General features: G+C 45.6%; 1 protein-coding gene across 1 annotated transcript in view; it reads right to left on the bottom strand.

Moving 5' to 3' along the window:
• Positions 1-13312, bottom strand: part of L3MBTL1 (L3MBTL histone methyl-lysine binding protein 1) — a 39068-nt gene that overhangs the window by 11137 nt on the left and 14619 nt on the right. Inside the window, exons 6-10 of the mRNA XM_035123728.3 lie at positions 12285-12411; positions 11589-11676; positions 9719-9810; positions 2706-2810; positions 839-974 (exon numbers count right to left, since the gene is read on the bottom strand). Coding sequence (XP_034979619.2) covers positions 839-974; positions 2706-2810; positions 9719-9810; positions 11589-11676; positions 12285-12411 — 548 coding nt within the window. The remainder of the gene's footprint in view (positions 1-838; positions 975-2705; positions 2811-9718; positions 9811-11588; positions 11677-12284; positions 12412-13312) is intronic.

Genomic DNA, 13312 nt, shown 5'->3' with positions numbered 1-13312 from the left:
AGGTGGTGCTTCTCAGCTTCCTCAAATGTCAGTTTCCTTTTGGGATGGCATTGAAAAGCCCTCATAATGAGATACTTTAAGGCCACATTCACACCATACATTTAAAGCACTGTGATACCACTTTAAGCAGTCATGATTCCCCCCCCCAAAAAATATGGGAGTTGTAGTTTATTGAGGGTGCCAAGGTTTGTTGGGATACTCCATGTCACCTCCCAGAGCTACAATTCCCAGAGCGGTTTAGCAATCAATCCCTTTTCATTCTGTGAATTGTAGCTCTGTAAGGGAAACAGCACCCTTAACAAACTATAGTTCCCAGAATATTTTAGGGGGAGAAATGCCTGTTTCAAGTGCTACCATGGTGCTTTAGATGCACAACGTGAATGTTTCCTAAGACAGTGATGGGGAACTTGTGGTCCCACACTCATTAATGGACTCTAATCCCCACCAGTCCCAGCCAGCACCATTAATGTTTAACTGGGTCCCCCCCCCCATGTTTCCAGCTGTTCCTATTTTAGTTTTAAGCCACCTTGAGTCCCTATCAGGGAAAAAGGCTGGATAGAAAGAGCAACCACCACAGCATCTGGAAAGCCACGTTTTCCCCACCCAGACCTTGAAAGCTACTGAGGCCCCTCTCTCAATCCAATTTACCTATGGTGCAATTTACACAATTCAGTTATGCAAATAGGGCTGTGATTCAGGTTCCCACATGCCAGCAGCCACTGCATTCTCTTGCTTGGCTATCTCCACACGTGGGGAGATGCTAAGATTTCTCCTGCAGCAAGGATGGAAGCTCTCCTTGAAAACTGTGCCTGCAGATGCACTGCCCTAATTCACTCACCTTTTGGGGGCTGGAGTTTGTGTCCTGTTTTTTCAAACCAGCCAGCAGGATGGATGTTGGGGGAGTCAGCATTCAGCCAGAAATCATGGCATTCAGAGTAGCCATCAAAATGAAGGCGCATCCTGTATCCACACACCTGCATGCAGGAAAAGCAACAGAAAGGGGCATGCCACCTCGGTGAATGGATTTTCATTCTGCAATTCTTACTGGATCTCTTACTGGGCTGGGGCATCAAAATTCTGGCATGTGGGGTCCAGCAACCAGTTATTTTTCTACCTCTGGAGAGGTAGGAATCTGGCACAGGCAAATGATGCTTACATCATAGTTCATACATTTCCCAGTCTGCAGTCTAAGCGTAAAATCTACAATAGTGTGAGCATTTACATTTGATTTCTAACTGGGTCATATCTGCTTTCTATCTCAAATTAACAATGTCTAATGAAATGGGTTCTGCAAACACAAAGATGGATCCAAAGTTCAGTGGGTCTAGTCTAACCCCTGGCAGGCAGCAATGGGGCTGAACAGAGAAGAGCATCCCAATATATGATTACAGCAGCAAGATTGTTATATGCACAAAGATAGAAAGATACAGCCCTACCTACTACAGTATGATGGAATGGCTGATAACATTATTGCACTTAGCCAAGATGGCAAGGTTAACATGTTTAATTAGAGACAAATCATTACTGACATTTATTAAATATTGGAAACTTTTCATGGTGTTTTTGAGTAAAAGAGAAAATGAACTTGTAATATCTGAATTTGAAGATTGAAAAAATATTTTATTTTATTTTCCATTTTATTTTCTCTCTCTTTTCTTTTCTTTTCCCCTTTTCCTTCTTTTTGTTCCTGTCCTTTTCTTCTTCTTTTTTTAGATTAGATTTTAAAAGCATTTTTTTTATTCTGGTGTATTATACAAAGATACTTTGTATTGGGCATGAACTTTTGTATTAGTATCAATAAAAATAGATATGTCAAAATAAAAAACAGAGCAGAAGAGCTATTGTCACATTCAGAGCCCTGCCAGCTACAGTTGGCAGGTGGGAATTAAACTCCAGTATTTTTGCTATGCCAGCTCCAGGCAAGTGCAGCAGAGGTCAGGGTCAGACCTGTTGCATCAACCTTCTGGTAGCTGGACCAGCTCAGAATGCAGTGGATCCTTGGCTAGCCCAGCTTGAGCCTGTTTCAAGGATATATTCCAAACACCATCGGCCAGAATACCACTGGCAGTAGCTTCTGCTTACCTGTGGTAGGTGCTTTTGGGATGGAGATCCACAGTGGCCAAAGCCCCAACCAGCATATCCCAATCCAGCCCAGCCGAATTTGACATAAGGCACCTCTGCCTCAACCTAACCCCCTACAGTATAGCACTTTGGGGTTCTTGATTGTTCTGCAAGTTTGGCTTGAACCCAGAGCCTTGGAGTGCTCCATGAAGTGAAATTCTACAAGACCCTTTGCAAGGATCTGATGACTCCATTTCAGGGAGATCTGTGACTTATTTAAGCCCTGTACTCCAGCAAACAGTCATAAAAGAGATCTGATGGTGGTGTGCTCTAGTTGTATTTAGAATAGCCAGAAAGAAACCCAGAGGGAGGCAATGGGTGGTATCCTACTAACATGTCCTGTCAGCACAAGGATTTCAGCATGCGCAATGCCCCCTGGCCCCTGCGCCCTCCCCCAATATGCAGGTCCTCCTAGAACAAATTTAGGGCGTATGCAGGGGACTGAGACGGGAGGGAAGTCCCATTACACAAGTGGAAATCCATGCGCCGGTGGGATGCATTACTCAATGCTACTTTAGATGCAACCTATCGTGGCCTTCAGCAGTTCAGATGCAAGAGAACGCAAATGGACAGACCCATCTCACCTCGGCCACAGTCAGAATGAAGTACATAGAAGGGTGCTGAGGATCGATCCCCTCCAGTTTCATCCCCACCTTGAAACCATTCTTGTGCTGGGGGGTCAACTGGTGCTAAAAGGAACAAACCACAGGAAAAGGTGAAAAATGTTTTATTGCCATTGCTGGGCTGCTTGTCTCTTACACCACTCACCCAATGGAATTCTGCCTTATATTAGGGGGGAAATGATTTGCATAAATAAATAAATATGTGTGTGTATTGAGGGAAAATAGCATACAAAAATGTGTATATTAGGAGAACTTATCATTAAAATTCTGTTGGTTTTCATGAGAACTTAAAAACAACGACAACCTGCAAACTGATGAGTACATGTGGAGAACGGAACTTAAGATTGAAAAAATTAGGAACCGAGAGAAACCAAAACTGACATATCTGTAAGCAACAGCAATGGCTAGCACACAGTCTGTGTGTAAATAGTGAGTTTTATTCCAAATAGACAAAACAAAGGCAAGTAACCACAAGAAAGACTGCAACTTCCTGCTCAAGACCACTAGTTAATCAGATGATGACTCATCTAGCTCTCTAGCGTGAGTCCACCTCCTTTTATTCCTACGCTCGAACAACGCCCTCTGCCTCTCTCTCTGTAATTGCCATTTCCTCTTATCCTGTAACCCTCCCCTCCTACGTTCCTGTAACTTTAAAGAACTAGGACCAGACTCGGACAAACTCTCTTCTGAGGTTTGAGTTGTTTCTGCTATTTGCTCACCCCTCCCAGCCAGTTCCTTTATCAAAGCAAGCCTCCCTTCCAGTTCCGGGCTATCAGCCAAGTCCGACAGCTGAGCCTCATTAGTTATCGGCTCTAACCTAACATCATCCCCCCCTCTAGGGGCCTCCTCTCCTTCCTCCCGCCTCCGCACTTCCTTACTTGGGGCGTTATGAGATACCTCCCACCATTCTCCCTCTTCACTTCCCCAATAACTGCAACCCGGTTGCGACTCTTCTACTTCTTCCTCCTCTTCAAACCCACCATTCACTTCAGCTTCCCAGTCTGCCTGTTCTGCCTGCTCCTCTACCCAACCCCGGGGTTTGGGTTTATTAGGGTACCTATGGTGAAACTCTCTCTGCAGCCTAGATGCATGTATATCACTCGCATTCACCCATGAGTTCTCCTCTGGTCCGTACCCTTTCCAAGCCACCAAATACTGTACCCCCCTGCCCCTTCTACGAGAGTCCAATAGCTGAACCACTTCATATTCCGGTTCACCCTCCACCCAGATGGGCAAAGGTGGTGGCTCCTTCCTCTTCTGATACCGGTGTCTTGGCGTTACTGGCGATAAGAGTGACCGATGGAACACCGGATACATCTTCATTGAAGTCGGTAAACGTAACTTATATGAAACAGGATTTATTTGTTCCAACACTTCGAATGGCCCTACCCGTTGCGGCAGTAACTTCTTACAACGTCCCTTGCTCGGCCAATCTTTAGTGGATAGCCAAACTTGGTCCCCTACCCTTATCTCCTTGCCCACTTGCCGGTGTTTATCAGCTTCTGCCTTATACAGAGCCTTCGCTTTTTCTAGCTGTTCTCGCAGAATACTGTGCAACGCTTCCATTTCTTCTGCGAACTGTTCAGCTGCAGGCACTGCCAGTCCATCTCCCTGACCTGGAAACACCCGTGGATGTCGCCCATGGCAGGCAAAAAATGGCGTCTGCTGTGTAGAAGCATGCACAGCATTATTATAAGCAAACTCAGCCAACGCTAGTTTCCCAACCCAGTCATCCTGTTGATAATTCACGTAACAACGTAGGTACTGTTGCAACGTCGCGTTCGTCCGTTCGGCCTCTCCGTTTGTCTGAGGATGCCGAGCCGATGAAAGGCACACCTCCACCTTCAGCAATTGCATCAGTCTCCTCCAAAACTGGGAGGTAAACTGCGTTCCCCTATCAGACACAATCTTCTGCGGCAATCCATGCAATTTGAACACATGTTCTATGAAGAGTTGCGCGGTCTCCTGTGCCGACGGTAATTTCTTGCAAGGAACAAAGTGTGCCATCTTGGAGAACAGATCTACTACCACCCAAACCACTGTCTGTTTCTGCGACTCGGGCAAATCAGTGATAAGGTCCATAGCAATGCCTTCCCACGGTGCTTGTGGTGTGGGCAGTGGTTGAAGTAGCCCGGCTGGTGTTTCGCGAGGTCTTTTGGACCGTTGGCACACTTCACATGCCCGGACATACTCCTTGACCTCCTCCTGCATCCGTGGCCACCAAAAATCCCTTGATACCAGACGTTCCGTCTTCCACTGCCCAAAATGTCCTGCTGTTGGACTGTCATGGCATTGTCTCAGCACCCTCGCACGAAGCTCTCCCTCTGGCACATAGAGAGCTTCCCCCTTGTACAGCAGCCCTCCTCTCTCAGTAAACTCCTTCCCTTGGACTTCCCCCTTACGTATTGCCTTCCTCTTCTCTTGAGCGAACCCATCCTTCTGCGTTTGTTGGAGAAAGTCTGACCGTTCTAATGCCGTCATTGTTGCTAGCTGCAGTTGTTCGGGGCTCAGGATCAATCTCCGTTCTAACCCGGTCTCTATTTCGGAATACTCCGGTTTTCGGGACAATGCGTCCGCCCGCTGGTTCTGAGCACTAGACACATACTTAATCCGGAAATTGAACCTGGCAAAGAATTGCGCCCACCTAATCTGTCGTTGGTTCAATTGACGAGCCGTCTGCCAGTACTCTAGGTTTTTATGATCAGTGCGTACCTCCACCTGATGCTGCGCCCCTTCCAAGAAATGCCGCCAAGTTTGTAGAGCATCCTTTATTGCCAACAACTCTCTCTCCCATATAGTATAATTTTGTTCTGACGAGTTTAATTTCCTTGAGTGAAAGGCACATGGTCTCAGTTCCCCTTTGTCATCTTCCTGGAGAAGCACCGCCCCAATGACTTTGTCCGAAGCATCGGTTTCCACGACCATCGGCTTGTACGGGTCTGGATGAGCCAAGTATCTTTCCTCCACAAACAAGTTCTTAAGTCTCTCAAACGCCCTTTGGGCTTCCTCAGTCCATTTAAACGCCTTTTTGCCTTTCAAACAATCTGTTATCGGTGCTGTAAGGCCTGAGTACCTTGGTATAAACTTCCGATAGTAATTGGCAAACCCCAAGAATCTTTGTACATCTTTTCGAGTCTTGGGTCTTTGCCATGACACTACTGCCTGAACCTTTGCTGGATCCATGTGCACCCCCTCTGGGGTGATTCTATAGCCTAAGAACTCCACTTCTGTTACGTGAAAGTGGCATTTCTCCAACTTAGCGTACAATCGATGTTCTCTTAGACGCTCTAACACTTCCTTCACATGTTGTACGTGTTCTTCCAGACTCTCCGAGTAGATTAATAGGTCATCTAAATAAGCAAGGACCGAACGATCCAACAAGTCGGACAACACGTAATTAATAAATGCCTGAAAGGTGGCCGTGCCCGACTGTAGTCCAAACGGCATGACAAGATATTCAAATGTGCCGTACCTGGTGTTAAAGGCCGTCTTCCATTCATCTCCCTCTCTTACTCGTATCAAATTATATGCCCCCCTCAAGTCCAGTTTTGTAAAAATTTTAGCCGACCGTAATCTTTCCAGCAAATCCCCAATTCGTGGCAACGGGTAACGACTGGGAATCATGCGCTGGTTGATCTTCCTGTAATCAACTACAAGTCTTTTCTCAGAAGTGTTCTTCTTATCCACAAAGAAAATTGGAGCTCCTCCCGGAGTCTTGGTAGGCCGTATGAAACCCCGTTCCAAATTTTTTCGCAGGAACTCCCTCAGTTCTGCCAACTCCACTTCTGACATAGCGTAGATACGCCTGGCGGGTATCTCAGCCCCTGGCACCAGATCTATTTTGCAATCGTACTGGCGATGCGGTGGTAACCGATCTGCCTCCTTCTCGCAGAATACGTCTCTAAAAGACTTATACTGTGGGGGTATTTGTCTCTCTTCCCCAGTGAGCGGACCACAGTCTGGCGTACCATTGGCCTCACCATTCTTCTCCGCCCTGATTCCCAAACAATGTAGTCGGCAATACACTGACGAAAAGGTCATCGATCTCTGGCCCCAGGAGATCATCGGATCATGACGGGATAGCCAACTCATCCCCAAAACCACGGGGTAGGAGTTCAACCTGGTGATATGGAATGCAATGACCTCTCGGTGTCCCGGCAGTTCTAGACCAATTGGCATTGTGGCCTCTGACACACAGCCAGACAGCAACACTCTACCATCAATTGTTCTAACTTCTAAAGGTTCTTCCAATGACTGTGTCTCTATTCCCAACCTGCTCACCAAGTCCATGTCTATAAAATCAGTCGAGGCTCCAGAATCAATAAGAACTTCCACACGCTCGCCCCTTCCATCTGGGAGTCGTAGCATTGCGAATGCTGTAATTACTGGTAAGATCGGTCCAGGTGGAAGCCCTTTGGGTCTCTTTTCCCCCAACCCGAGGCCTCCAGAACGGGCTGGGTCATCTCGTTTCCCGACTGCTCCACTATGCCCTCTCCAGGTGTTGTTACATTTGTGCCAGACAGCGCACCTCGGTTTCTTCCTACAGTACACTGACGAGCCATGTGATTGGGGGAGCCGCAGATAAGGCACAACCGATCTCTCCACCTTCTCTCTCTCAGCGTGTGTAATACTAGGTGTTGTACCCCTTCTGATAGAACTACGTTGCATGGGTGCTTCTTCCTCCACCCTTCGTGAATCCGGCAGCTCTAAGGGCACAAATGTCCTGCGGCTCTCTGACCTTCCTTGGCCCCTACGCAACCTGTCCAGCGATTGGAACCTCAGGTCTAGTTGCAAGGCGACTTGTGCCACCTCTTCCAAGGTCTTCAACCCAGGATTTTTTGCCAACTCCACCCGAATCTCTTCACTGAGTCCCGCCTTAAACAATCCAACCAAGGCCTTTCCTTCCCAGCCTAGTTGTCTAGCAAGTCTCACAAAAGAGGACCAGAACTGTGCTACAGTTCCCTTTCCTTGCTTAAGGCTCAAGAACTCCTGTTCCCACTCTGCTTCTTGTGCAGGATTCCTGAACATGCTATCCAGAAGCTTCAAGAAGGCTGATAAGTTGGTGAGCACTCGGTCATTAGACATTAGGTAAGGGGCAATACACTGCCGCGCCTTCCCTTCCAAAAGCCCCACCACCAGGGCCACTCTGGCATCATCATCTCTGTATTCTTCTCCCTTAAGCCTTAAATAATACAAGCAGGAAGCCCGAAATGAATCATACTCTGCACCGCTCCCACTAAAACGTGGGGGAAGGGGAACAAAATTCTTTGCCACTTGCCTGCCAGATAAGTCAGAGAGTTGTCTTGCTTGTTCTGAGGTCACTCCTTCCAGCCGTGCTAATCTTGCCTTCAACTCTTGGTTCTCTGCCCAGAGAGCTTCAGTATTATCTTCTAACTTCATCTCCATTGCTGTTGCGCCGACTGATAAATCCCCAGCCGGTTGCTGCTTCCCCTTTTCTTCCATTCTTGCTTAAATCCACATGCTTCCCCTTCAGCAGCAAGTTTGATGAGTCATGCTGTAAGCAACAGCAATGGCTAGCACACAGTCTGTGTGTAAATAGTGAGTTTTATTCCAAATAGACAAAACAAAGGCAAGTAACCACAAGAAAGACTGCAACTTCCTGCTCAAGACCACTAGTTAATCAGATGATGACTCATCTAGCTCTCTAGCGTGAGTCCACCTCCTTTTATTCCTACGCTCGAACAACGCCCTCTGCCTCTCTCTCTGTAATTGCCATTTCCTCTTATCCTGTAACCCTCCCCTCCTACGTTCCTGTAACTTTAAAGAACTAGGACTAGACTCGGACAAACTCTCTTCTGAGGTTTGAGTTGTTTCTGCTATTTGCTCACCCCTCCCAGCCAGTTCCTTTATCAAAGCAAGCCTCCCTTCCAGTTCCGGGCTATCAGCCAAGTCCGACAGCTGAGCCTCATTAGTTATCGGCTCTAACCTAACAATATCCATAATAAAGAATTGGCTTGCCAATCATGGTTTGTCGGAGTGAAACAAAGAATGAACCCTGGGTTTGGACACAGCACTAAGTCAAGGATCATAGTTAGTTTTCCACCTGCAGGAATAAGAAGACCCAAACCAGGCACACACTAATTGCCTAATGCTCCATGCTTTACATATGAACACAGCCTTTATTAAAACACGTGCAAAGCAGCTCCAGAGAGGTGTATGCCTTGAGTGATGTCACAGGTACTAGTCAATAGACTCCTGCAACAGCCATACACACAGTTTTTGTTCTCCATCTGGGAAGAGGAATCAGATTCTCTCAGGCTTAGTATGAAGTGTGCTGAAAATGTGGGAAACTGGTTTATCTAGAACACCCAGCAGGATGGGGGAAATGTGTATGAAAATGGGGAGTAAGTGATGCAGCCTCCTCACTAATCCGAAAATAATGCCTACACAGTCAAGTCAAGTTAATCTCAAACAGAGCGCTTCCAATGGATACGTTAAACTACTATGGATCACTTAAAAAACACATAATACTTTCAAAAGAATACACTGTAGATTCATTTTATTCCCTCAACACCTTTTTAGAATTACTCTTCCATGTGATTTTCCGCTGACAGAAAAGCAAAACAAAACCAACAAAAAAAACCCTGAAAATAAATGGAAGTGAGAAGAATCACATAAAAGCATGATTAGACTTTTAAGGAAAATAAAGCAGAATCCATGATTAAATTGTTGAGCTGGAAACAATGACACACCGGTGGAAGGCAGCAGAAGACAGAGACTGACTCCTAACGGAATAAGAGGCTTCCTCATACTTGGCCATATTTACATTCCTAATTTACCCAATTTTTATATCGAACTGTTACAGATTCTCACAAAGGGTCCTGCAAACTGTGGTCAGTAGATGGTGTTAAGAATTCTTTGACAGAGATCCCTCTCATGGAACTACAGTTCCTAGAATTTGCTGGGATTAGGTACCCCCACAGATGACAGAAACAGGGACACTGTTAACTCACTTCCTGGAACAGATTTAGAGGGGCAGCAATGGCTTTCTGTTCTTCAAGGTAAGATGCCCAGGTCCAGCCTTCTGTCTTCTCCTCGCTGGAAACTGAGAACAGCAAGACACAGACCAAATTTATATGGTCAAAGCAATAATAGCTTCATTGGCATTTAGACATTTTGGGGGCAAGGTTCAGAAAACAGGAAAATGAGTTCCCCCTGTCCTGTCCTCTCTTGGTGTTGCCCCCCCCCGCCACACATACTGCCAATTATGACCCTCAACTACTTCCGCCTTTTGAAGACACAGTAATTGAGGGCAGGACAAGTGATGTATGTTACCCAAAAGCATGGCGTTCTGACTTTGATTCAGCAGTTGCCCTCTTGCTGGCCACAGACACTGGGAATATAAGAAAAACAGCTGCTGGATTAGACCAAAGGCCCATCTAGTCTAGCATCCTGTTCTTACCATAGGAAGCCCATAAGCAGGGGAGGTGAATTGTAATGTTCTCCCCCACAACATGTTTACCAACACAGTAGCTGTTATTCAGAGGCATACAAGTGGCCATTGATAGCCTTAACCTTCATGAATTTGTCTAGTCCTCTTTTAAAGCTGTCCAGCTTGGTGACCATCACTACATCTTGTGGTAGCAAATTTCATAATTAATAATAATCAAAATTTTATTATTTGTACCCCACGTGCTCCAGCCACTCTGGGCAGCTTCCAGCATATACAGAAACATAATAAAACATCAAATATTAACTTAGTGCATAATTTAACCATGCACTGTGTGTAATTAAAGAAAACCCTTCCTTTTCTCTGCCCTAAATATCCCAGCATCCATCTTCACTGGATGACACCAGGATTCTAGCATTAGGAGAGATTGGAGGGGGGGGAGGAGACTTCTATCTAGTTTTCCTCCACATTATGCATAATGTTACTCCATCATGTGACAACAGTTAATGGGATGTTGGCCAACCCTTTATAATCATGAGTGGATTGCATTTCTGATGCAGTATATAATATAAGAAAAGCACTTCCTATATTGAGCTTCCTCTTTTCCCCAAGGCTGCAGACAGAGGGCAGATGGGTGGACCCCTCCTAGAATGTTTAATTTTCATTGCTTTAATTAGGACTTTGGTCCTCTCTCTTCTGAAGCATCGGCAAAAGCACGCAGGTTCCCCACTTGCACAGTATGAAGTAAACCTCTTCCTGCCTCCCAGTGCGCTGGTCAATCAATGCAAAGGGATGACTTATGAGACTCAGTACTAACAGTGTAATTGCATTACACTGTTGCTTTATTGAAACCATTCAATCAATTAAATAACTTTAAATGTAATAGACTTTAGCATTTCATTTTTGCTCTTTTACATTGACTTACAATAGCCTCCAACAGCATCACCACCATCTCTCCTCTGCACCCAAACTACTAATACTTTCTAGCTAAAATGCCTTCCCCCTCCAATTGTTAGCTAACGGCAGGGACTGCCATACAAAAATATTATATGAAGCGAAAAATCCAAGTTGTGCAGACAGATGCATGCACTTGCCTGAATGGTTTAACTGTTAGATATAAATGTAGGAAATAGCAATGACTACCGGTACTTCTAAAAATGTCTATTTTATGGTTTCAGGTGCTTCTGTGTGTTTTGTAATCTCTGCAGAGTTCTGAAATGCACCACTGGATCGTAAGACTCTAGAAGAACTCTGGATTGACTAGCCTAACAGGAACTTTTAAACCAAACCCACTCCACCCCAATACAGTTTAGCCCCCACCTTCCAGAGAGCAGGAGTAGATAAGGAGTGCCACACTTTATTTATGCAAGGAATCATCTTAGTAAACAGAAAATCTGAATGGCTTGAGCAAGAGCTCTATACCATGAGCTTACCAGGCTGGCTTGTGTTCCATTCTTCATGCCCTATGCTGCCAGCAGGAAGTTCTCCTCCAGAGCCATTTGTCTCCTCTTGCTTCACTTCCTACATCATACAAACAAAAATCAAACCTTCCTACTCTGAATTAATTTACTGCTAACTTCAGACTCCCCTATTTATCCTAGTGCCAGGAAGTCCTAGGGCAGTTGCTGTAAGATCAGTTTTCCCATGATGATACAATACCGAAATTCTGCATTGTTTTTATGCTATCTGTGGGCTCCTCTAGACACCTTGTTTATTGACCATTCATCCTGATTTGCTTGCACTGCGCTTATGCAGAGCTTAGCCTATGTCTGGTCTTTATTGAGCATTCCTCCTGGCTTGCTTGTGGGGCATTTATATGCCTTCTATTCAGCATTCATTCTCCCCACACTTTTCCGTCCATTTCCCCATCACTTTCCAAACTGCAAAAAAAATCAGCTATCGTTGTTTTCAAGAGTAGATTTGTTGCACTAGGACAGGAGAGAGCTCTAACCCACTTTAACAGTGCACATACATTTAAATCCCTCACACAAGTTTTGACAGTCAAAGTATTTTTTAAAAAATCTGTTAGAAACAAGTCCGTCAGGTCAATGAAATGAGGAATCGTATATATGAAAAGAAAATGTTGCTTTGGGACTCTTACACATATATGGAAGAACACCCAGCCATACCATTTGCTCTGATTCTTCCTCTTCCTCCTCGGAGGGGCTTTGGTAATCTTTCCTTTTCCGCTTCTTCACTGGCTTGAGGATTTCAGTGGAGTTGGTGCTGCCAGCAGAATTCTCCACGATGACAGACCTACAAAGCAAAGCAAACCTTTGCAGACTCAGGACTTCTACCGCCAACCATGTTTTCCAAGCAATGGGAACCGCTTGGCCTTGAATCGGCTCCTGCAACAATATTGTGATCGCTGTAGAAACTGAACAGAGGAGGCACAGCCTCACTTTGGAGGGGATCGACTTCTTAGGGAAGCAAGTCCTATTTGTACCAACCAGATAATATTGTGTTGAGCTAAGATGACAAGAGGTTCAAGTCCCTGCACAGCTATGGAGCTGACAGGGAAGCCGATGGTATGTCAGCTGATGCTCCGGCCTACCTCACTGGCCTGTTTTAAGGATAAAATGTGACACCCTTCATGTAAGTCACTCTGGACTCCCTGGAAGCATGGTGAGACACAAATGCTATAAATGTTGCTCTTAAAACCCTCCCAAATGTGTTGCCTCTCTTTCATCCTACAAATCACGTCACCAGCAGTCTGCGCTCTGCCCACCTTCTCAGATGCCAACACTTCAGTTAAAAGCCAGGGGGAAGGCATAATAATAATAATAATAATAATAATAATAATAATAATAATAATATTTATACTCCGCCCATCTGGCTGGCTGGGTTTCCCCAGCCACTCTGGGCGGCATCCAACAGAAAAATGAAATAAAATAATCTATTAAACATTAAAAGCCTCCCTAAACAGATGTCTTCTAAAAATCTGGTAGCTGTTTTTCTCTTTGACATCTGATGGGAGGGCGTTCCACAGGGCGGGCGCCACCACCGAGAAGGCCCTCTACCTGGTTCCCTGCAACTTGGCTTCTCACAACGAGGGAACCGCCAGAAGGCCCTCGGTACGGGACCTCAGTGTCCGGGCAGAACGATGGGGATGGAGACGCTCCTTCAGGTATACTGGACCGAGGCCATTTAGAGGTAA

The sequence above is a fragment of the Zootoca vivipara genome, chromosome 7 (assembly GCF_965207765.1).
Source record: "Zootoca vivipara chromosome 7, rZooViv2.hap1.1, whole genome shotgun sequence".
NCBI lineage: Eukaryota > Metazoa > Chordata > Lepidosauria > Squamata > Lacertidae > Zootoca > Zootoca vivipara.
Note: the sequence above shows the minus strand (reverse complement) of the source record. Positions and strands in the feature narration are given on the sequence as shown.